At 40.3% G+C, this 25,572-nt stretch overlaps 1 protein-coding gene across 2 annotated transcripts; it reads right to left on the reverse strand.

Moving 5' to 3' along the window:
• Positions 1-169: 169 nt before the first annotated feature.
• On the reverse strand, positions 170-25,274 carry creg2 (cellular repressor of E1A stimulated genes 2). 2 transcript variants are annotated; one of them, XM_003227875.3, is made up of 4 exons: positions 24,767-25,270; positions 16,239-16,408; positions 6,055-6,168; positions 170-5,550 (listed from the first exon to the last, which is right to left on the reverse strand). In XM_003227875.3, the coding sequence occupies exons 1-4, from the start codon at positions 25,193-25,195 to the stop codon at positions 5,403-5,405; spliced, it is 861 nt and encodes a 286-aa protein (XP_003227923.1). In that variant the 5' UTR covers positions 25,196-25,270; the 3' UTR covers positions 170-5,402. The 2 variants fall into 2 exon arrangements, with proteins under 2 accessions (XP_003227923.1, XP_008119469.1); XM_008121262.2 differs by lacking the exon at positions 6,055-6,168 and having other exon boundaries at positions 24,767-25,274.
• Between the last annotated feature and the right edge of the window lie 298 nt (positions 25,275-25,572).

Here is a 25,572-nt window from a genome sequence, read left to right on the forward strand (position 1 = left end):
TCATATAATCCAGTTCAAAGCAGATAATCTGGATTTTAAATGGCAGTGTAGAAGGTGTCTATCTCCCCACATGAGCTTAAAGTCTTAGATCTTGGATCCTCTCAAAAGACAAATCTTGCTTATTTTTTCCATATGTTTCAGTTAAAAGAATTCAACAAAATATTCTGACTGGATTTTTCAATCAATGTTTTATTATATTTACAAGACATCTGTGATAAGCATTGTCAGTAGAGAATATGAAAAACGCAATTTTTGTCCAATGAGGAAAATTATCTTTAAAACAACGACCATTCTTTGGTTAAATAAAAGCATACACAAGCATTACATTATACTGTTAACCAAGTGTTGTTTCATAGATCAGTGAAAAGTTTTACAATCTTTTTTCTGCAGGTGTGTGATGGGCGTAACAAGTCAAATAAAAACAGTCCTTTGCAAAATTTAATGCACTAAAATCCTGATTAGGAGTGCCATTTGTTTATAGGGAGATGCACTGTGATTCTGACCAACATGGCTAGCTGATATCAAAATAGTTTCATGCTCAGTAGGAAATACCACATACATCATGTGTTGATTTCTTCTAATGCTAATGCTTGAAGCTTCTAACCACAATTTATCATAGAATGAGGCAGATAGAAATCAAACTATAAATTGCAGTTTTCTTCAGACTGACAAGGGAAAGAAAAAGGCTAGGTTAAAGGGCTTTGCGATTAGCGCTTTTCTGGGAAGATTGCAACTTCAAGATGTGGATGGCCTAATTGAAGCTCATGGCAGGTGTCCCATCCCCTGGTACATGTCAAGCACTTCCGAATCCCAAGTCAGGAGTGGGCAGCACTTTTCAGACACAGGGCTAGGAAATCCTTTAATTTCATGTTGGGAAAGGCACCTGCCGTAAGAGGTGGGATGACTCACTAATGCATTGGTTTAGTCCTCCCAGCATCGCTCTAAGAGTCGGAACAACCACAATTTTTGATAATATGCTGCAAAGCCATTAGCTGTATTTATAGGATGTGCCGTGCCAATTTGGGGCTGGATCTACACAGCCATATACGGCAAAACAGATTATCAAAGCAGATAATTCACATTATCTGTGTTGGACAGGATTATGAGTCTACACTAGAAATGTTTAAGCAGAGGCTGTATGGCAATCTGTCAGGGGTGCTTTGATTGTGTGCTCCTGCATGAAAGAGGGTTGGACTGGATGGCCCTTGTGGTCTCTATGATTCTAGGTATTTGCTATTTTTTGTATTTTTAGCATTTTATTAGTAATGTTCTTTGCAATTTACATAGCCAGTGATAAATGTAGACAAAGATCTTTTGAGACCTGGCAGAGCATATCTGAGAGAAAGGCAAGATATAAAACAAGCAAGCAAAGGAAAAAAACATAAACAGATAAATAAATAAATACATACATACATACATACATACATACATACATACACTGCTGGTCTAGAAACTGATTGTGGTGCTTCTTCCCATCAGCATCCTAATGGTACCCAAGTGCATTATGTTCTCAGTTCCTGATAGGCTGTGCCAAATGGATACTGTTATCCTACACCATGCAGCTCTTCCTTCCTCAGAAGCATAAAATGGCATTTAGATGGTGCCTGTCTGAGCTCTCTCTGCAACCCATTAGTGGCTGGGGAGGGGAGACACATCTGGGAGCCATTTGGCTGCCCTTGTGCATCAGAAAGGAACACTCTGCACAAGAAGGCACAAGATGTCTCATTCCACGAAACTTAAAAATACTTTTTCTTTTAACCAAGTAATGTTTTCATCTCAGATTTTCCCCCTCAACCTTTTATTCTGCCATCCCAAAATCTAGGTCCTTCTCACTTCTTATAGATGTGTCAAAAGGTTTTGCTGAAGTTCATTAACTAAATCCTAGAACATACCAAATCCATTAATAAAAGACAATGGCATTTGTTGCTAGGATATTTTGTAGGACTTTTATTTATGGGAGTTATACTATGATTCACAAAATATAAAAATACATGAAACTGGATACTCCTTTACACAGAAATGCCAAAGGAATATAGCAAAGGCCGCTTAGCCCATATTTGTTGTGCTAAATTACAACATTTTAGTATTGTTCCAAACAATTCATGTTATTGTTGCTAACATCTATATGACATAAGTGTTTTTAAAAAAATATTCAAAGGGCTGTCAGTGAACAAAAGAAAACAAACAGATTTATCATACATTCCTCTGGCTCTAGGTATGACATAGGTGTTGCAATACCTACTTACTAAATGATTTATTTACTGCTGGAAGAAAAATATGCTTATATATATTTATATTAAAAAATAGGGTTACTATTATATCCCTTGGTTTCAAATTTATATTGATTATCCCTTAACTTCCTAAAAGGATGGTTTTAGAGGCATTTCAATTATCAACAGAGGAAGTGAGATTAATCTTAACACTGATTATTAGTTCAGTGTTATATGCATAAGCTTAACTGTTAAACATTAACTGGAAAATACTGGAAGAAGTCAGGACAATGAACCAGTTCTTTGAAATTAGTTTGTTAACCAATTTGTCTAAATTTTGTATATAACCACAAAGAAGTAGAAAAAGAAAAGAAAAAGTCAGTTGAAAATGGAAATAAAAGCATGGCCATTCTTCAGGAGAAGAATGGCCATGACAATAAACTTTAAAATATAATTTTTGTGTGTGTCAGGAGCAACTTAAGAAACTGCAAGTCGCTTCTGGTGTGAGAGAATTGGCCATCTGCAAGGATATTGCTCAGGGGACACCTGGATGTTTGATGTTTTACCATCCTTGTGAGAGGCTTCTCTCTGTCTTCACTTGGGGAGCTGGAGCTGACAGAGGAAGCTCAACCCACTCTCTCAGGATTCGAACCGGCAACCTTCAGGTCAGCAACCCAACCTCCAGGCCAGCAGTCAGGTTTAACCCACTGCACTACCGTGGGCTCTATTTTATATATAACTAGCTGTGCCCGGCCACGCGTTGCTGTGGCGAAGTCTGGTGGTCTGGGAAATAAAGTATTGAGGAATTGGTGGTCGTTAAGGTAAAGGGTAAAGGTTTTCCCCTGACATTAAGTACAGTCATGTCTGACTCTGGGGGTTGGTGCTCATCTCCATTTCTAAGCCGAAGAGCCGGCGTTGTCCGTAGACTCCTCCAAGGTCATGTGGGATGACTGCATGGAGCGGCGTTACCTTCCCGCCGGAGCAGTACCTATTGATGCACTCACATTTGCATGTTTTTGAACTTCTGGGTTGGCAGAAGCTGGAGCTAACAGTGGGGGCTCTCTCTGCTCCCCCAATTCAAACCTGCGGCCTTTCAGTCCAGAAGTTCAGCAGCTCAGCGCTTTAACATGCTGCGCCATCAGGGGATATTATTTCCTAAAGGTTGTGAATAAACAATATTTCTGAAAGGTTTTTTTTGTTTGTTGGAGGCAAGTATGAATGCTGCAATTAGGAAAAATGATTAGGATGTAATGGCCTTGCAGCTTTAAAGCCTGGCTGTTTCCTCCCTGAGTGAATTTTTTGTTGGGAGGTGTTAGCTGGCCCTGATTGTTTCCTGTTTGGAATTCCCTTGTTTTCAGAGTGGTGTTGTTTGCGATATTTTATGTGTTTCTACTGTCTGGCCCTGAGAAAACAGGATTTGCCAGACTTTGATGATGGGAATACTTTGTTGGGAGGTGTTAGCTGGCCCCGATTGTTTCCTGTGTGGAATTCCCCTGTTTATTTACTGTCCTGGTTTTAGAGATGATATTGTTCTGCATTATTCTATCCCAGTAATTATTTCATATTAAAGAAGAATCTAACTTATCCAACATTCGCTTATACAACGCAGTCTGCCTTTTCATAATCAATGTTTTTGTAGTCAGTGTTTTAAATTCATTGTGATATTTTAGTGGTAAATTTGTAAATACAGTACAGTAGAGTCTCACTTATCCAACATAAACGGGCCGGCAGAATGTTGGATAAGCGAATATGTTGGATAATAAGGAGGGATTAAGGATAAGCCTATTAAACATCAAATTAAGTTATGATTTCAAAAATTAAGGACCAAAACATCATGTTAGACAACAAATTTGGAAGAAAAAGTAGTTCAATACACAGTAATTCTATGTAGAAATTACTGTATTTATGAATTTAGCACCAAAATATCACGATATATTGAAAGCATTGACTACAAAAATGCGTTGGATAATCCAGAATGTTGGATAAGCAAGTGTTGGATAAGTGAGACTCTACTGTAAATACTACATAGCATTACTGCGCATGGAACTACTTTTTCTGTCAAATTTGTTGTATAATATGATGTTTTGGTGCTTAATTTGTATAACGATTACCTAATTTGATGTTTAATTGGCTTTTCCTGAATCCCTTCTTATTATCCAACATATTCACTTATCCTGCCGGCCTGTTTACGTTGGATAAGTGAGACTCTACTCTATATTGATAATCTTATATTCTCTGCTTAGAACTGGATGATATGAGGCCCCTTCTTCACAGCTGTATAAAATGCCCACTGAAGTGGATTATATGGCAGTGTGGAGTCAAGATAATCCAGTGCAAAGCAGATAATATAAGATTATAAATGGGTTATATAGCTGTGTGGAAGGGACTTGAGTCTACACTGCCATATAATCCAGTGCAAATTAGATAATCTGTGGAAGAAATCTAAGTGAAGCCTAAGTCTGCCTGTCCCCTAACTGAAACCTGGCTGTCCCTTGGCTGGTTGCTAGGCAACCAAGTGGGCAGAGATTAGCCCTCTAAACTGGCAGCAATTGGATAAAAACAATTATTGCTCTCCCTCTAATTAGGACTTTATTTTTCTTTTCTTTTTGTTGTATCAACCTTGAGGCGTGGATGATGGGTTGTGTTGTCAAATTTTAAGGTTGGGGGGCCTGTACTTTTGTTGTTTTGTGAATTGCCGTGATGCCATCACTCTTTTATATATATAGATGTGAGGGACAGAACCACATTTGATCCATTTTAGAGCATCACATTTTGTGAGACAATTATGTCCCTTAGGAAAAGTTGGAAATTACAGCATTTAACTTTACAAGACAAACTTTTCCTGTGGAACTGCAGTTTTTGTCCTGATTCAGAAATGTTTATTAATACATAGTATCATCATACTGTCAATGTTTGTAAAAAAAATCAAACCTACTTAGATCACTTACAGTGTTTGGAGTGATTCTTCTTCAGCCTGAAATGATAAAATCTACTGCAATTTCAGATCTGCTTTTGATGTTCATTTTCACATTAAAAGGTGCATACTGTTGTTTTACTCCCATTCAGAAAGATGGGGCAATTTTTAATACTTTGCACAAAATTACAGTTAAATAAATACTGGGTAGCGTAGCATATAAAGCAACTTGTTTTCAAAGTAAACAGGAAACAAAATTTCCATATTTAAATGTTCAGTCACGCTTTACTGGGAATTGCTTTGAAGTATTCCTCCAGTCCAACAGCTGCAATTTCTCCATACCAGTTCTGAAGCCAGACATGTTCAATGTTCATTTTCATAAAGAACCATTCATAACTACGAGGCCATTTTCTCATAACTGGGTACCTGGAAGAACAAAGGTAACCGAACAGGTTTATGATAAATATAGGTATAAAAGCCAACAGTCCCTAATTTCTTTGGCAATAGAGTTGGTTTTAAAACCAGCAGAATTACTTTAAGCAGTAACACACCCTACTTGCTAAATTTTCACAAGCAGACACAGCACTATGCCACTTGGAGGCAAAATGAAAATAGTAAGATTATTGTAGTATAAGAGGAATGTGGAGTACTGTCTTAATGACATATGGGGTCCCTTGTAAACTGGCCCACAGAAATCCTGGGTATTATCCATTCCATCTTAAAACCTATTTAAAATTATTCATTTAAATATGATAAAGAAGCATTGAGGGAAAGGATTTTAAAGGGCTTAGCACTGGCTAAAAGGAACAGTAGTTTTCAGCTGATACTATATTCTTCCAAGGTAAATTCTGGTATCTGAGAAAGCCAATTCCAGTCTAGTGTTTCTCACTTACACACACACACACACACTAAAAGTGGGTTCATATGGACCTAGAAAATAGCGCTTGCTTAGCAAATTCCATTTCTTCTGGAGGCACAGTAACCATTTGTCCTGTAAGAATAAGTCTTGTGCATCGTGGATCATCAGGATCAACTATCGTTTTTCTGTAAGCAAAGAAGAATGTTTATATTACTTTACTGAACATCAGAACTTTAACTTTTAGCATAGTGATGGCTCCAGATGATGTTAAACCTCAATTCCTTTCAGCTCTATCCAGCAACTGCCCAATGATTAGGAATGCTGAGAGTTAGAGTGCACTAACATTTGGAGGACTGCATGATTCGTATTCCTGTTTTAGATCTATAAGACAGTCTACAAAACAAAGATCCAAATTTTTGTTTACTATAAGAGGACATGCATTGCTTGTGTGTCATACGGGCACCAATTGGGTATGAGTAAACACAATACCACATAATGAGTCAATATGTCCACCTAGAACGGCAGGGGAACTATGAGGATGCTCTTTGCAGACTTTACTTCCATGTTTTACATAATCCTTCCACATAAACTGGTGTCTAAACTCATGGATGTTGGATTGTCATATTCAATCAGTTCCTGGATTATGGACTTCTTATCTGGACATTCCCAGAGGGTTAGATTAGGTAATCATACCTCACCAGCTCTCACTCTTGACACTGAGATGCCACAGGGCTGTGTGTTGAATCCTCTTCTTTATACTTTGTACACATATGATTGCACCCCCATCCACCATAGCAATATCATTATTGAATTCGCAGATGATACAACTGTGGTAGGGCTTATTTCTGAATGGGATGAGTCTGCCTATTGGGATGAGGTGGATTGGCTGCTCTCGTGGTGCAGGGCCAATAATTTGGTTCTTAACATCAATAAGACCAAGGAACTTATAGTGGACTACAGAAAGAACAGACCAGAAATCCAGCCCTTAGTCATAAATGAAGACCAAGTGGAGCGGGTGGCCAGTTTCAAGTTCTTGGGTATCACTGCAGGACTTGACCTAGGTAACTCATACAGCAGCGTTGCTTAAGAGGGCCCAACAGAAACTGTGCTACCTGAGACTCCTAAGGAACCAACTGTTAACAACTGAATGAAAAATTGCTGATGATTTTCTACCGCTGTGCTATAGAGATTCCTAAACTGTGCCAGAAGCATTCTCTCCTTATGTTTTGCCCACATGTATGGCAGGCATCCTCAGAGGTTGTGAGGTCTATGTTATTCTCCAGAACTCTCAATAAATGCAACCATCAATATTGTGTGATTCACAATTATTCAGGATAAGCAGAACAAAAATTTGGATTTTATTTGTCATTCATTTACTTGTCATTCATGCTCTGGGTGGATATTTTTTGCTGTCATTGTATGCCTTCAGGTCGTTTCCAACTCATGACATTCTCAAGTGAACCTATCACAGTTTTCTTGGCATTATTTGTTCAGACAATTTGTCTTCCCTTCCTCTAAGACTGAGAGCATGACTTGCCAAAGGTTATCTGATAGGTTTCCGTGGTTGAGCAGGATTCAAAGTTGTACTCAAATGTTCCAATCACTACACTATGCTGGCCTTATAGCCCTAATAGTCTCTATTACATGCAATCATTTATAGCTAACATATAATTACCAAGAGATAATGTAAAAACAATTTGACTCAATAAACCTTCCAGCTGAATGCATGTTTATTTGGTAAAAAGTTAATATGTTTTAATAGGATACACAACTAGGAAGTGGCAGATACCATCATCTAACCTGCTGGAACTGACAAGTTCCAGCACTTCAGCTCTCAGGCCCTGGCTTCATCATACTTTAATACTAATTTAAGTTCCTTGGTTTTTTAATTAGCAGAAATGATGATATAATCTACCACTTCCCTTAAGATTCTCTGATCCTTTTTGAGTTCAGCTGCAATCTTCACAGTACTGGGAGACTGGGCAAGGGAGATCTAGTGACGTGTATTTACATCATACACAATAGGAATCCCTATTAGAAATCAAAACATTTGGAAGTAGCTTAGTCTCAGCTGAGTAATTAAGACTTTACAAAATATTTACTTCTACTGAATACAAAACCAAACAGAATGATCTTCAGCTGCCTTAATTTTATGTCTTCTTTTTGGGAGTGCAGTTATAAAGACTGAAAATTTGCCACTATCGTGCTATGTCACAGTGAGTGTGAATAGGACTGCAGCCTAATAATTATAAACTTAGATAAATGAATATGCTTTACATAGCAATAGTCAAATGGCTAGTTAATGATGACTGTTCAACATAGTACTGTTATTAAAATATTTTCAAAGCCTCATTAAACAAATTGGCTTGAACTGATACACAAGAAAATTTTGGCTTGCCACTGACATACCAAGGGTTCCACTTCTTCATAATGGCCCCTGATTTTCACAGCTATTTTGATGCTGTTGTCAGTGTACTCCAACTTTACTCTTCCTCTACCCAATCATCATTCATTTTCAAAGCTTCCACTCTCATAAAATGTGGATCCAGTCAGGTGGTGTTTGGTTAAAATTAAAACTGGCGTGCAAATGAGACCCAAAGTAGTTGCAACATCCTGGAAGAGCATGCCTTCTAAGGTCTTGTGAAAAAACCAGGGAGTGCATCAAGATTGCTCTAATAAACCCCTGCAACTTGCCACATAGTTATCAAGGAAGAAGCAACACAGATGAAACATTTAGTTGTTTTGAAAACTGTCAACCCAGAGCATTGTAGCCAATACACTGTTCCCTCACTTATCGCGAGGGTTAGGTTCCTGTAATAAGTGAAAATCCGTGAAGTAGGGGCGCTATATATTTATACATTATTTCTCATAGTTTCACATTATTTTAAGACTTTATCAACCAATCGTATGTTGATACATTGCCTCCTTCTCCTCTCTTTGCTGCTTGGGCTCCTTTTCTCTTCCTTTGGCTTCTCCTTCCTCCCTCCCTTAGGCTGTAAATTGTAATTTTTTAATGATTCATAATATTATTTTAGAGTTTATTGAAAAACCACGAAACAGCGAATCCGCAAAAAGTGAACCGCGAAATAGTGAGGGAACACTGTCCTGATGTTTCATTTAAGCACAATTAGTATTACTCCTTTCCACCTAATTCCAAAAAGCTGTCCCTTGTTAAACTGGTGCCTGGCAGCTGTAATGGACTGGATGAGTGCAAATAGATTGAACCTTAATCCACATTTATTGGTTTGACTGTTGTGGATTTGATCATTTGGAAATTTGATTAATATGTTCTCTGATGGATGCAGAACTTTGATTGTTTAAAGGGAGTAGATCAATAAAGAGTAACAGCATCAAAGACGGAGTGTGTGCTGTGTAGGTTTTTTTAAAAAAATAGTTTAGTTGTAATGTTTTCCCACTTAGGTGGGGATTTTATGCCCTGAACCACAACAAATGTTGCCTTTTAATGAATTTAATATCTTTTTTGTATTTTTATTTTATTTGTATCTTTTTTAAAAGAAGGCGATAAAAGAGTGGGGGAGACAGTGAGGAAGAGTAGACTTGGAGATTGTTTTAATATTGTTTTAGCTGTTTTATTTTGGCTTCTGTATTCTTTTTAATTCAATAAAAATATTTTAAAAGAGGAGAAATTATTTTAAATGTATGTAAAACTGCTGTTTAAGTTACAACCGTGAAATAATTCCTTTACAGAATGAAGTTGAAAATGCCATACATAATTTTACTCAATATTACTTTGTCTTGAACTTGGGAGAGAATGAAGGACCTATGTAAAATTTTGAAAGCTCAATTTCTTTCCCACTTTATCTCTTGTTTTTGCTTTCTTCGTGGAATGTGTCCAGAAGAGGAATAAAATGATCAAGGGTCTGGAGAACAATCCCTATGAGGAGTGGCTGAAAGAATGGGCATGTTTAGCCTATATAAGAGAAGGCTGAGAGGAAACATGATGAGGGCCATGTATCAAGATGCAAGGGAAAGTCATAGGGAGGCGGGAGCAAGCTTATTTTCTGCTGCCCTGGAGACTAGGATGCGGAATAACGTCATGTAGTTTGAAGTTGGCTTCAAACTACAGGAAAGGCGATTCCACCTGAACATTAGGAAAAACTTTCTAACTGTGTGAGAGAGAGCTGTTCAGCAGTGAATCTCTCTTCCATGTCTGGAGTATGGTGGAGGCTCCTTCTTTGGAGGCTTTTAAACAGAAGCTGGATGGCCATCTGTTGGGGGTGCTTTGAATGCGATTTGTATGCTTCTTGGCAGGGGATTGGACTGGATGGCCCACAAGGTCTCTTCCAACTCTATGATTCTATGATTCTATCCCTTATAACCTCATCCCCTCAGCATCTGCCATTATGAGCTTCAAAATTCAGCTCCTATGGGGTGCACAGTGCAGAACCCACAATAAAACCACCTGCAAACAAAGAAGTAGGGCTTACTGCTTGTTAATTGAAATTCTCTTCCTTGATATTTATAAATCCATCATACTCTGATTATGAATAAAATCAAAGATTCATATTGCTATTTGCATCTGCAGTAATTTGAAACTTGTGACTAACCCTGGGAGACTAAAAAAAAGCACAAAGCAATTTTTCAAAAATCCAGAAGTAGTAGCCTTCGGGTAAAGAACAAGATGAGAAATGTGGGCTGTATTGGCTCCTTAGTATACTTTCTAATTTAAGTAATAGCTCAGTTAAGAACAATTATGGACTTGTTCATGTTGAAATTGTAATTGGCTGATGGCCTAAATGGCCCTTGTGATATCAACAACTCTATGATCCCATTATTGTGTGTAACTTAAATCAATTAATTTACTTATAAATTGTCAATTTTAATGAAAAATTATAACTTAATTTCTCACTTAATTGATTTTAAATCATTAGGTTCTATCACCACTCCTAAGCAGACACCATCAGTTAGGACACATTATGAAAGTCTAATGAACATGTAGAACATGTAGTGAACTTTTGATCTTGCAGATGTTATAGACTAAAACTTATCATTGGCTGCCAAACATTTTTTCACTTCTAACTACAAAAGAACATGGCATTTTGGTAACCCTTCCTCATGTTGAACTTTAACTTGCAAACTCCTCAGGGAAGAAACTTCTTTTTTTTCTGCATAAATTGCTGGGATGTCCGCAAGGAAGAGAATTATTTGTAATTTGAAGAGAAAAGAGCCTTGTTATTTATTTTAAGCAGCACAAATTCAGATTTCTCAAATAATATGTACAAATGGATTCTAGAATATGAAAATAGGCCCAGTTGTGCAAGCATGTGCTCATTAATGCTCTTGTTTCCCACCTACTTCTTTGTAGCCTTTCCTTCATATGTGTTCCCAGTTTTAGGAATGACTCAGAACAATACACTGGCAACCTGCTTATTAAAGTATGTACCAACCCAAGAGTATTGCCAACATCAAACCTTTAAATACCTACTGGAGTTTCACTGAACCTTTTTATCTGTCTGTATCTGATTACGGTATTCAGAGTCGTCAAGAAACAACTCCAAGACAATTTACACTTCTGCAACTCAAGAGACTTTTGTGTGGGACTCTATCAGTGTCAATGGTCCCTGGATATGTCCCTCTGTTGGTACAATTTGATGTTTTAAAAAGGTCAAACACACAATCGCTGTATTTCTCAGTGAAGGACGAGGTGATGCTGGAAATTTGAAGGGGCTATGGATCTTTAAGAAATCATTTTTAGTACAGTGCTTTCTATTCCTAAAATTATTCAGCAGAAGTAATGGATGCTCAGTTTCAAAATCTGCCATGTTAAGCACCAATGCCTCAGGAAAGGCAAAATAAGCTACAGGTGGGCAAGTATAAGGCAGGCCAGAGACTTGTAGTCTAGGAGAATTTGTGATTTCCCAATAATGAATTGCCCATTGAAAGGACACTAACATGTTACAAATAACATGACTCCTGTAAAATTATTTTTGAGGGGCAACAGGGGCACAAAGTATTACTTTCAAAAATAATATAAACCTCAACAATGTCATTATCCTTCTAAAATTGAATTATTGCCTAGGCTTATAAAACCTATTTAGTTGTTATTGTTGTTGCTGCTGTGCATCTTCAAGTTGTTTTTGACCTAGGATGGCCCTAAGGCAAGCCTATCACAAGATTTTCTTGGCACAATTTGGTTTAAAGAGTTTTGCCATTGCTTTTCTCTAAGGGTGCTTCCAAATAAGGTTGAAACTCGCACCAAAACGGGTTTTAAAAACCTGCATTGGCGTGGGTTTTTGTCCCCACAAGCTACGCAAAACCCAGGCTTACCAAGGCAGGGTGGCTACTAGGCTTGATCGATCCACGAAAAATTTGATTCTAAACTCGTTGCAAAAGTAGAGGGGGGCAGCGTTTCGTTTTTGAAGGTATTTCCGAATTTTGCCCCCCAAAAATTTCGAAATTAACGAAAATTCGTTATTTTCTAAATTAATTCGTTAATGGCGGACGCGCATGCGCAATTCCCAAAAACAGCACAGAGGGAGAGGACTTTACAGGACTCTCCCACCCTCATTTTTTGAGTGATCTTCTTCAAACTTGGTACAGTGGTAGAACACATTTAACACTGATAGCTCACCAAAATTTGGAACGTTTCCCTTATCCTCTGATTTTTGGCGAATTTTCATAGCTTTTATAATAAACCATTTTTTAATAATTGCAGAAATCTGTTCCTGGTTTGAAAGTCTTATTTCCTGTTAAATTGGGTTGTCTTTACTGTGAAAGTCATTGTTCTACTTCAGAAACTTTGTTTTTGTGGCTGAAACTTTGTTAAATTGGTGTGTGTGTGATATATACTGTGTATATATATATAGTCCCTGCATATGTGTGTGTGTGTTTGTGTGTGTGTGTGTATAGGTAAAGGTAAAGGTATCCCTTGACGTTAAGTTCAGTCATGTCTGACTCTGGGGGTTGGTGCTCATCTCCATTTCTAAGTCCAAGAGCGAGTGTTGTCCATAGACACCTCCAAGGTCATGTGGCCAGCATGACTACATGGAGTGCGGTACCTATTGATCTACTCACATTGGCATGTTTTCAAGCTGCTAGGTTGGCAGAAGCTGGAGCTAACAGCGGGCACTCACTCTGCTCCTGGGATTTGAACCTGGGACCTTTCGGTCTGCAAGTTCAGCAGCTCAGTGCTTTAACACACTTCGCCATCGGGGCTCATGTATATATAATATACATACACATAAACACAATGTGGAGAATATGTGGAAAGGTAGATAGATAGATAAGTTGGGAGCCACAGCGAAGGCACCTTCCTGGGAGCAAGGTCTAATAATAATAATAATAATAATAATAATAATAATAATAATAATAAATCCCTTACAATATCCAAGATGGGTACCATTATTGGCAGAGAAAGCCAAGCTGTAGGAGTTGAAATCCAATCATTTATCCTCCCTATAGAATCAATTTTATATGCATTTTTAGCTACAGAAAAGCTAAAATCAGGACAGTAAAAGAACAACACCCAGAAAATGGGAATTCCAGACAGGAAACAATCAGGGCCAGCTAATACCTCCCAACAAAGGATTCCCCCAGGTAGGAAGCAGCCAGGCTTTGAAGCTGCAAGGCTATTCAATGCTAATCAAGGTGACCAATTGCAACATTCACACTTGCCTCCCACAGACAAGAGTTCTTTCTCCCACCCTGGACCTTCCACAGATATATAAACCCCACTTGCCTAGCTTCGCACAGACGTCAAAACCTCACCGCCGGGCCCCTCTCTGTCTCTCTCGGTCTCTCCATTCCCGGCTCCATCCGCCGCCTTCCCGCCTCACAGAGAGACACCAGGCCTGAGCTGAGGCGAGGCGGCGGCCATTTCCCCCCTCCGTCTTCCTCCTCCTCCTCGGCCTCCTTCCCCCTCGCCCCCTCCCATTGGCTGAGCCCGTGACGCCCCTTTTGCTGAGGGGCAAAAGGAAAGGGCCTGAATGGTGGGAGTTTGGGTGATTTGCAAAAGTTTTTTTTTCCTAACGAAAAAAACGACGACATAACGAAAAACGGCCTCTCGCGATTCGAAACCGCAATATCCAGACGTGTGAACAATCAAGGTCGTATATTGCTTCAAAACAAACGAAAATAACGAATTAATAACGGGTAACGGGGAAATCGAATTATTTGAGCAAGCCTACATGCCATCCTGGTAACTACTAGAATGGCATACAGCCATCCAGAAACCCCCCCCAAAACAACACTTAATTTTTTTTAAAAAACTTACCCAACCACCATTAAGGTACTTCTTCTGTCCTCCTGGTATGAAGAAATGATGCACCAGGTGACCGGGGGAGGGGGGGGGGAGACTGAAGGAGTATGTTAATGGTGGCTGTTTTTTTTCAATTTTAAGGGTTGTTTTGGGGGGCTTGGGGAGAGAGGTGGGTGCCATCCTGCAGGAGCCCAAAAGGTGTGAGATGGCTGTGGGGTCTCCGGTTGGTCCTGGAACTATCTGGTAGTAAGTTCCCACAGGCCCAATACTCCATTAGACCCAGGCCTTTCAGGAAGGCCTGGATCTAATGGGGTATTTAATTAATTCATTATTACCAGGATATGGGCCTGTATGGATGGGCCCTAAGGCTGAGAAAGACTGTGACTTCCCTAAGGTTGTTGGGTTACATGTTCGACTGGCAATTTGCACCCTGGTATCAAGGGCCATAGTTCAATGCTCAAACCACTATGTTGGCTTCTATTTATAATGATATATATATATATACACACACACACACACACACACACACACACACACACAGTATAAATAAATAAATATACGTATAACATTAAAAGCAGCATATTCATACCTAATAGGTTTAACTTGAGGTAGTAAATAATGTGTTACTTTCATAAAGTAGCATCTTATGCATTACTCTTGTAAAATAATATCCACAAAACATTCTGGATCTTGGCTTACAAGACATCTTTTAAAATATTATTCCAATAACATTCTGGATCTTTGAATGCAAGACACACAATTTCACATATTTTGATTACACCTGAAAATTACATGCGAGCTAAGTGTCCCAGTTCAAATACCTGCATCACCCTCTTCCAACAAGTTGTTTTTGTGCTACAGGGAAGCAAAGAAAGTTAATCCCTTGATTGAGCCTTGTGAAACATGAAAGTGGAAATTTTGGTTCTAGTCCTTGCAGCAATTCATGTGCAACTAGTCTACTACACTCTCATTTAACCTCCTCTTGATTCAGACCAGAGCTTTGAAAATGGCCATTGGCCATTCTGATTTAGGTATTTTGGAGCTGGTCTCCACAAAATACAAATTTTCAATGTTTCTTTCAGACTTAAGACTTTCAGAGAAAAATTAACAATGACTACCATTATTCTGAGGTTTCAAAGGTGAATCAGCTTGAAATAATGCATGATCCCAAGTATTTTTATTCCCCCGATGACCCAAAATACCACAGAACACAAGGTTTCATTCACAGATTAACACTGCAGTCATTGCTTTCATCTTATATTTCAGAATGAATGATTAAATGCCTTCTGTGCATCCTTGGTAGCTCACAAATCAAAATGCAACTCTAAAGGAAATGAACCAGTAAGCATGTATTAGCATTACTAATCTGCGCGGTACCAACGTCAAACTAAATCTCTGCTGAAAGCAAAGTTCATAAGCTGAAAAGCTTCTCCCAATGTTTGGCTTGATGCTTTAGGGCATTGTTAACCTCCTTACCATGCTGCTACTGATTTTAATATAAAGAGTTTTCTCTTTCTCCTCCCCACTCCACACTTCAAAGCTGTGAGTTAAAATATTAAATACTTTTGAGTTGAAATATCAGTATCAAATGAGATTTGTGCATGGCTAAATTACAGTCAACCCCCCCCCCCCCCATATTTACAGGGGGCACAGAACCTGAGAGAACACTTTTCTAGTTCATCCAGCTAGAGATTGAACACAGAATTGCATTGGAGACCCAAAGATTCCTGGAAAGGAAATTTTAAACAAATTCACAAATGTCAAACAAACAAATATTGAACATTGACTGCAGGAGCACTAACACATTATTCTCGCCGCCACTATTGTGCCACTGAACAATACAGGAGAATGTTTTCTGGTATCCAGTCTCTAAGGTATGTAGAGAAATGCCCGTCCTTTAAACACTCTCTAGCTCAGCTCAGACAGTCTAACTCAGTGGTTCTCAACCTGTGGGTTCCCAGGTGTTTTGTCTTTTAATGATGATCTCGAAAGATGCTAAATAACATTGGAAGGCTACTGGAAAATACTCATTTGTACCTGCAAGAATCTCCTTCTGCCTCTGGTACCGTTAATGAAGCAGTGGCATTTTTCATTAAATCAGCTACCGTATTGTCCTTTGGAGTCATATAGAAGAAAGGAATTCCTGTGCTGTTTTCTGTAGGACCATCACTGATAGATAAACAATTCCCAAATGGGATTCCTTGGATCTGAAAAAGTTTCCCAAAAATTACAATTAAAAGGAGACAATGGTTTTGTACAGAAATGTAAAGCATCAATACAGATATAATCTGCTTGCTTTGAGGTGACGAGTGACTTCCGTTTTCCCAAACAAAACAGTGTATCTGCCTCCCTCTCAGACATAACACCTATTATGGTTTCTCACCTATTCGGGTTAAACTGGGCAGATTAAAAGGTGCTACAAGCCCCCTAACTAGTATTGTTTTTACATGAATCTCTCATGTGAGTTTCTGGTACATATACTTGTTACAAGTAGCATATCTCCCTTTGGAATGCAGGCAATTTGATGTCTGATTCTTCCAGATTGGGTAGTTGGAGAGGGAAGAAGGAGAGCTCGCCTCCAATTGAAAATAATAATAATAATAAATGGACAATACTGTAGACTCCAAAGCTAAGGTACAGTGAACTATATTCATTGTCTGCATATATAGTATACATATTATACTAAATTATAAAATGTAGTGCAGCAAGATGTATGAAGGGCTAGGAATCCCTAGATAAGAATTCTGAACGACTGCCATTTCCTATGGTGTTACACTGGAGAAGAAATGGAAGTTAGTTTAAATTATAGTTATGAAAGGCTATATATCCCACTTTAGCAATGTACAGTATCCAAGGCAGCTGAATGCAAAACAAAAAAATTTAAAGTTCTAATTTCTATTGTTTCAATACCAAGATATATACACACAGCCATACATGTGCAAAATTCTGAAATATGCACAAGCATAATTCTCTTACTGTAATAATTTTCTATACGAGATATATAGCAGTGGATCTTTGCATATTTATACTGCATTGTAAGGCAAAAAAAATTAAGTACAAAATAAACGTAATTAGAATAATGATGCAACTTTATAGCTGTATCCCTGAAAGGAAGTTTCCTTTCATTAAACATGGTTTAGGATTGTGCTCTCATATTAGTAGGGATTGTCCAGCTTATAGTCTAAATCCAATTAGAGTAGACACTTTAAATCAAGAGGGACCTGTTAAGTCAACGCTTATGCAAGTTCCATTGAGTAAATTGAATTTGCTGGATTTGGGATCTTGGCCTACACATGTAGCAAATTGCTCTGAGGACAACCAGGAAGGGCTTTTACTGAAAAATCCTGTGAGAAAACAGAACATAATAGGGGAGACTTTACAGTTCAGTGTAATTGGAGACTTCAGGTGCAATTACAGTCTTCTTGTTTATAATAGGGAATATTTTATTAATGACTTCTGTTATCAACTAACCTACTTTTTTCATGGTCACGTGCACAGAAGCAGAGTAGGTGCTTTGTCAATGCTTACTACATATTATAGACACTTAAAGACTGTCTATAAAAGAAAAGGAAAAAACCCACCAGATAACCACTGGTTATATTTCTGTCAATTTCACTGAGAACATTAAAGCTCATGGTTAATTTATTTATTTATTTATTTACAGTATTTATATTCCGCCCTTCTCACCCCGAAGGGGACTCAGGGCGGATCACATTATAACACGCATAGGGCAAACATTCAATGCCCATAAACACATCAAACAGAGACTGAGAGACACACGCAGAGGCAAGTTAACCTTCTTCTGAGGGGATGTTCGATTCTGGCCACAGGGGGGAGCAGCTGCTTCATCATCCACACTGACGGCACTTCCTCATTCCAGGTCGTAAATTAGTTAATCTTGCCTCCCCACTTTATAAGTGGTACCTTATCTCCTACTTGATAGATGCAACTATCTTTCGGGTTGCTAGGTCAGCAACGAGCAGGGGCTATTTTTTTTTATTTTTAATTGACGGGTGCTCACCCCGCCACGGGCTGGCCTCGAACTCATGACCTCATGGTCAGAGTGATTTAAGGCAGCTGCTCAACAGCTGCGCCACAGCCCGGCCCCTGGTTAACTCACTAATAAGTAGCAGAGCTAGACAAAATTATTTTGCTCTCTGGTCCCATCCATTACATATAAAAGTCTTTGTTATTGAGAAATCAGACCCCACTCAACAATATGAATTATATAAATATATGAATTATGAGATGTGGCTCCATTGGAAAATATAGCCAACTGCATGGTAATTTTTAATCACCCCAAAAAGTAACATTTCTATGAAATTCCTTGGAAATTCTCCAGAACATGAACTCACTCGGCCCTTGCCTCAGCCTTACCCAGATAAAATCACCATAATCAATATCCTTTAACTATCTGACATGATGTGATTTAGGCTAGTCCTGGGAATGTTGCCTGATCTATAGCACCTATACGGACCCCCTCTGTGATTCCTCCATTGTATATGTAACTGCGCCTTAAATGCTTTTTGTCCATAGGGCACCACCTCCTTTGTCTAGCTGGCACTGGACCATCAGGACCCATCAACCACCCATCAAACCTATCCACAAGTATATATGTACACTCCACTTGCTTCACTGCCAACAGAACCTCTGAAGATGCCAACCACAGATGTAGGCAAAATATTAGGCAAGTATGCTGCTGGAACATAGCCATACAGCCTGAAAAACTCACAGCAACCCTGTGATTCCGGTCATGAAAGCCTTCAACAATACTCATCAAACTGCATTCCACCCAGAAACAACCAGTTTCTGGGAATGACTCACAACAGACACAAAACTTCCAATCCACAAATGATAGTTCATTAAATTTTCCACCTTGCCTCCGATTAGTTCAGAAGCAGAAGCAGTCTTCTTTCTGTCAAATGTACCACAAATAAACCCATGTGTTCACAGCTGGGGTATGTCAGTCTTTGAGAGTGCAGACTCTACTGACATTCTATTTAGCTATTAAGAATAAACCTCTGGTTTTGCCTTCTAACCTGTCTGTGTCTGATTTGAAGACTAAAGTGTAATATTAAAATATGTTTCCCATTGCAGGATCTTGGTCATTGTTCTAAAGTTACAAAATCTAGACAATGACACCTATAACCCTAACAAATTTATTTCATCATAAGCTTTTGTAAACTATAGCCTTCTTTCGATGTCACTGTCCCTACTCCATCTTCCAGTCCATAAAAGGCTAATGCAGAACTAAATCAGATAATTCTTAGTGTCACAAGCTTCCTTTATATTTTTATACCAAAAAAGGCTAATATAACTATGTCTTTAAAAAGAGAAAAAGACCAGCACTTTTCAGCATGATCCTGTGTGTGCTGGTTTATTCAGAAAGTATCACTGACTTACTTCTGGCACACACTGGATTGCATCCCTTAAGCCTGATTTCAACAGATGAATCGAGAACATACATAATAATCTCCCATCGATATTAAATGATGTAGTGAGCCATCACTACTCAAATTATGTAATCACTACATGATCATGTCATGCAATTCACCTTCAAATCAATGTATGAATGTTCAAAATCAAGGGAGAGGAAGTATAAAGTTCATATTAAAAGCCTAATTGCCCTTGCAATAGTAATATTTCAGTTAGCACACTATTATCCAAATTACCCTGACCCAAAAGAATCCACAAACCATACCATGATGTTGTAGATCCCTTGTGTGTGGGCTGTCAAGCTACCGGTATTGTGAGCAACAAAACCCCAAAGGAAGTGAATATTCATGCTTCATTAACCCTCCTCCAGACAGATGAGATGTTATAGTCCCCAAGAATCTCATGTTGTTGTAGAACTAGACCTACAAGAAAATAATTTTACAGTAGTGTCACCTGAAAAGCTGTAAAGAATGTCTATGGGTACATCTATGCTGTAGAATCAATGCAGTTTGACACCACTTTAACTGCCATGGAGTCATGGGAGCTATAGTTTTACAAGATATTTAGCCTCCTCTGACATTGTGCTGGTGTCTTGCCAAATTATAAATCCCACAGCATTGAGCCATGCCAGTTAAAAGTGGTGTCAAACTGCATTACTTCATCAGTGTAGATGCACTCTGTGAGTTCCAGTACTGGCTATATGCACACACACACACTGACACAGTGAGAACAAAACGTGTCTCAACAAATCTACTGTATTTGTGTTGGTTACAACTTATTTTATTTTTTATTTATTTTGCAACCAAGGAAGTGCCTTCAAGAAAACTCCAACCTATAGCAACCCTGCCATTTTTTTGCATAAAGTGTTCAAAGGCCATGACATTCCTATGCAGCTAAGACAATGTGACAATGTGATGGTTTGAATACCCACTAATTCAACATTTAAACCACTTTATCACGTGGGATCTACAAGCGATTTCTGCCCCTCTGTGGATGGATGCCATATATCTGTATTTGGCCATAAGCATGCAATTTGTATTTTACTTGTCTTAACAAAAAACAAACAAACAATGAAAACATTATTAAGAATAGCATGGTTTGGATTTTTTGAGTGAGAAGTGTGCATGGGATTGTGCCACATGTTTAGCTGACTTTTTTTTTTTCATGTCAGGAGCAACCGGAGTTGCTTCTGGAGTGAGAGAATTGGCCGTCTGCAAGGACGTTGCCCAGGGGACGCCCAGATGTTTTGATGTTTTTACCATCCTTGTGGGAGGCTTCTCTCATGTCCCCGCATGGAGCTGGAGCTGATAGAGGGAGCTCATCCACACTCTCCCCAGGTGGGATTCGAACCTGGCAGCTTTCAGGTCAGCAACCCAACCTTCAAGTCACTTAGTCCACTACGCCATCTGGGGGCTCCTAGCTGACATGGTAAGTGCCAACGCACAAGTTGGAACTTCCCTAAAATGCAGGAAAACTGTTACACTGGACGTTCCATATTAATTTATCAAATCTATGTCCAATCTTTTCACTACAAACAATTATTATTGGATCTAACAATAAAAATGTGTAAAACATAACCACTTCATCACATTAGGCAGGGAAGTATGTGGCAGAGGAAAGCAGAGAAGAGCTCAGTCTTATGCCGTTTTTTAATGAAACTGATGTTTACCATGCCTTCTATCACACTGTTAAATGTCTCTGTTTCCTTTCCGTATTCTTTCACTGCAGTTGCCTTCATACAGCAGAGATTTGGCCCCATCCACCATCCCTCTCTCTGCTCATTGTTGAAAACCGGGAGGGAGGGAAAGCAGCGACTCTCTCTCTCTCTCCCCCCCCCCCCCTTGTTCCCTTTCTCCACAGAGATAGGTGTGGACCTTGAAAAAGGCATCAAGGGAAAAGTATGGACCTTGAGAAACTATAACTCCCAGGACTCCATCGCATAGAGCCATGGCATTGAAATTGGGGTGCAAGGGCATTCATTCAATACTGTAAATGCACCAAGAGAAGAGTATGGATTTTGGAAAACGATGACTCCAAGGACGTCAGCTGATGGGGAGTTTTCCCACAATATCAGATTAGGTCTCCACACGGAGGGAGTGAGGTAAAGGTTTCCCCTGACATTAAGTCCAGTCATGTCTGACTCTGGGGGTTGGTGCTCATCTCCATTTCTAAGCTGGAGAGCTGGCGTTGTCCGTAGACACCTCTAAGGTCATGTGGCCGGCATGACTGCATGGAGCGCCATTACCTTCTTGCCAGAGCGGTATCTATTGATCTACTCACATTGGCATGTTTTCGAACTGCTAGGTTGGCAGAAGCTGGAGCTAACAGCTGGTGCTCACTCCGCTCCCAGGATTTGAACCTTGGACCTTTCAGTCTGCATGTTCAGCAGCTCAGTGCTTTAACACACTTCGCCACCAGGGCTCCACAGAGGGAGTGAAGGATAGATAAATTAGGCATTCAGAAAGGCTCTGTGAGAAGTCCTTGAAACCGAGGTGTGTGAGGCATAATCTCATGGCTTCGTGGTTGGGCCTGGGCTTAAATTAAGTGATGTTTACTTGGTGTCTCCAGAGCAGACAACACTACCATAGATTCAAGTTCTTGTTTCAGCTCTCAGACTCATGATTCAAGTCTCCTGTGTTTGCTTATGTTTCTGAAAGAGTTTTGTTTTGGGCAAAGTTCCTGTTTTCATGCTTATGGATTTATGCCTGTGATCTTGACTTCCTTGATTTCATGTACCTTGCTACCCTGTTTCCCCAAAAATAAGACATCCCCGAAAAATAAGACCTAGTAGAAGTTTTGCTGAACTGCTAAATATAAGGCCTCCCCTGAAAGTAAGACCTAGCAAAGTTTTTGTTTGGAAGCATGCCTGCTGAACAGAACACCAGAGCATGCAGGATTGGTAAATATACGTACAATAGATTGTTGTACTTGGAAATAGTGGTAGTAACAAGAAATTCTTGATAGGATTCACAGTTTGTCTGGTTATGCTGGTTTGTGGTGACAACTACTGTACAGTATATAATAAATGTTCATTTTTTTGTTCAACAATAAATGTGAATTCTTCTCCATGGAAAAATAAGACATCCCCTAAAAATAAGACCTAGCACATCTTTGGGAGCAAAATTAATATAAGACACTGTCTTATTTTCGGGGAAACACGGTATATGGGACTACTCTTTTGTATATGGACTACTGCTATTTTATAGCTCCTTTTCTACTTTTTTGGGGAAATGTCCCTTTCCCCTTTTGTACATGCTTTTCTTAATAAACTGGTGTAGTTAGTATTGCTGGACTTTGATGTGGTGCTGGGTGAAAAGGTGTCTCAAGGCTAGAGTGCAACAGTTTGATGGCCTCAGTGGGACTCCAATTTCAAAGTGTTTAGAAACAAGTGGAAGTCTGCATATGATGAAGTCCTAGGACTCTAAAAGATCAAGGTTCCAATCCTAAGTCAACCACGGAAACCCACTGAATGGCTTGGGTACTATGCTTTAGAAGAAGGGAATGCTAAATCTGTGAATAAATCTTCCCAAGAAAACCCTAAAACAGGGTCACTATAAGTTGGGATCAGCTCAAAAGGCACAAAACAGCAGAAGCAACTTCATGTTGATAACACAAAACCCTTATTAGTTATGGCAGCCAAAGGAAAAAAATTGTACACTACCAGGATCTGTAGGCTATTTCTGAGGAAGGAACTGGCAAAACCACCTCTGAGTTATGTCTTGCCTAAGAAAACCCTAAGAAATTCAGAGTATCACCACAAATTGTCAAACACACTTTACATCGGAGCCATTCCCATTGCTTTCTGCAAATGTCAAAGGTTTGGAAAACTCTTTCTGTTTTTTAAATCAAGGCAGTCACATACGCCTATAAATCTGGTAGCAATTTGGTCCCAAATTTTAAAACTGCATTTTTAAACCCAAGAAGAAAAGGGAGAGATACCAAAGAAGCCCCAGTGACGCAATGTATTAAACCCTAGTGCCCGCAGGACTGCTGACCGAAAGGTCGGTGGTTCAAATCCAGGGAGTGGGGTGAGCTCCCATCTGTCAGCTCCAGCTTCCAATGTGGGGACATGAGAGAAGCCTCCCACAGGATGGTAAAACATCTGGGCACCCCCTGGGCAATGTCCTTGCAGATGGCCAGTTCTCTCACACCAGAAGCAACTTGCAGTTTCTCAAGTTGCTCCTGACATGAAAAAAAAAAACCCCAAAGAAATTGTGACTTTTGAAATACAAAACCCCAATTCCATTTGTGCATTTCCTAGAAAGTAAGTAACATCCTCTTCTGGGCACATGGCTATAAGAGCCACACTACAAATACTGTTAAAAGATATTAAATCACCAGCATCCCCTTTCTTCAAGAAGAAGCAGGAACCTCAGTCCTAAAGAGAAGCATCAGTTGGGGATAGTGCTATAATTAATCAGTGGCATTTAACAGTGCCATTCCTGCAACTAGTATCAGTTGATTTCATGAACAGAGAAAAGCAACATTTGCCAACAGCGCCTGAGAAGAGGCTGGCAACAACCCTCCTCTCCCACAGCATCTTCCCTCGATTAGCAAAGGCCACACTTTTATACAGAGCTAAACACACCCTATAAGGCACCAGATGCTGCCTTCTCTTGGGAGCTAAGCAGGGGCAGCCCTGGTTGGCACACAGATGGGAGACTGCCAACGAAAATCAAGGGTGATGAGCTACATGTTAGTTAGAGGAAAGAACTGGCAAAACAATGCATAGGCTTGAAGGCAGCACTACACACATGCAGAAGGAATAAATGTAAAGCGCTTTTACAAAGGAATAAGGTTTTGTTGAAGGCTTTCATGGCCGGAATCACTGGGTTGCTGTGAGTTTTCCAGACTGTATGGCCATGTTCTAGAAGCATTCTCTCCTGATGTTTTGCCTGCATCTATGGCAGGCATCCTCAAAGGTTGTGAGGTCTGTTCTTAAGCGGCTGGGGGGGGGGGGAGGAAGGAGCCTGAGGCTGTCAGGAATGGTGGGAGTTGAAGTCCAAAACACCCGGGGGGCCCAAGTTGGCCCATGCCGGGATGCTCCCCTAGAAGGAGAGATGGGCTCCTGCAAGCGGTGCGTCCCTAAGGCTCCCCCACCGCCCGAGCCCTGGAGCAGAGGCTGGTACCTTCTGGTGGGCGGAGGCGGCGGCCAGGAAGCCCCAGGTGGCGGCGAGGAGGCGCTCCCTGGCCGCCTTGCCGGCCCTTTCCCCGGGAGGCGCCGCCCCCTCTCTCCGGTAGGAGAACATGCGGGAGGGCGAGGCCGAGGCCGAGGCGCGCCGCTTGGCCCCTTCCCCGCCTGCCTCCCGCTGGCCTTCGTGCTTGTAGACCGAGGCCGGGTGGCTCCGCTTCCAGAGGCGGCCGGGCTGGCCGAGCAGCGCCGGGCTGGCCCCTTCCCCGTCGTCCTCCTCCTCGGCCGAGGCGCTGTCCAGCTCTTCCTCCTCCGGCCACGAGACCGAGCTGACCACCACGTAGCCGCGCGCCAGGCGGTCCCCGCACAGCGCCCAGCACAGCAGCGCCCAGCAGGCCAGGTCTCGAAGCGGGGAGCCCGCCGGCATGGCGCAGGAGGAGGAGAAGCAGCCTTTCGGGGGTCCCCAATCGCCAAGCCTGGAAATGTATGAGGGTTGGTTGCGGAGCAGCGCCCCCTGGTGGTCGCGCCTGGTCTGTGGAATCCCTCGCTTGTCTTGCAAACAAACAACTCCAGGCCGGGCTCTCCCTGCACTGCTGCCATCTAATGCAGCCTCCTCAAAGGCAAAGCCTGGCGCTCCTCATCTCTCCCTCTTTTCAAGTCTCTTTTTTCTCCCTTCCAGCCTGCACTGACCCCCCCCCCCCAGTTTGACATTCAAAATATCTTTATTGCTTATTATTATTATTATTATTTACTAGCTTATATAATGATGATGATGATGATGATGATGATGATGATGATGATGAT

Source organism: Anolis carolinensis, chromosome 3 (genome assembly GCF_035594765.1).
Source record: "Anolis carolinensis isolate JA03-04 chromosome 3, rAnoCar3.1.pri, whole genome shotgun sequence".
Lineage (NCBI taxonomy): Eukaryota > Metazoa > Chordata > Lepidosauria > Squamata > Dactyloidae > Anolis > Anolis carolinensis.

What these genes read in the sequence shown, in the direction of transcription:
- creg2 (XM_003227875.3), bottom strand. Translation starts at nt 25,195, where the DNA reads ATGCCGGCGGGCTCCCCGCTTCGAGACCTGGCCTGCTGGGCGCTGCTG. An exon ending in CCGCCTCCGCCCACCAGAAG is followed by an intron (nt 16,409 to 24,766) that starts GTACCAGCCTCT and finishes AAACTTTTTCAG; the next exon opens with ATCCAAGGAATCCCATTTGG. An exon ending in GCAGAAGGAGATTCTTGCAG is followed by an intron (nt 6,169 to 16,238) that starts GTACAAATGAGT and finishes CTTTGCTTACAG; the next exon opens with AAAAACGATAGTTGATCCTG.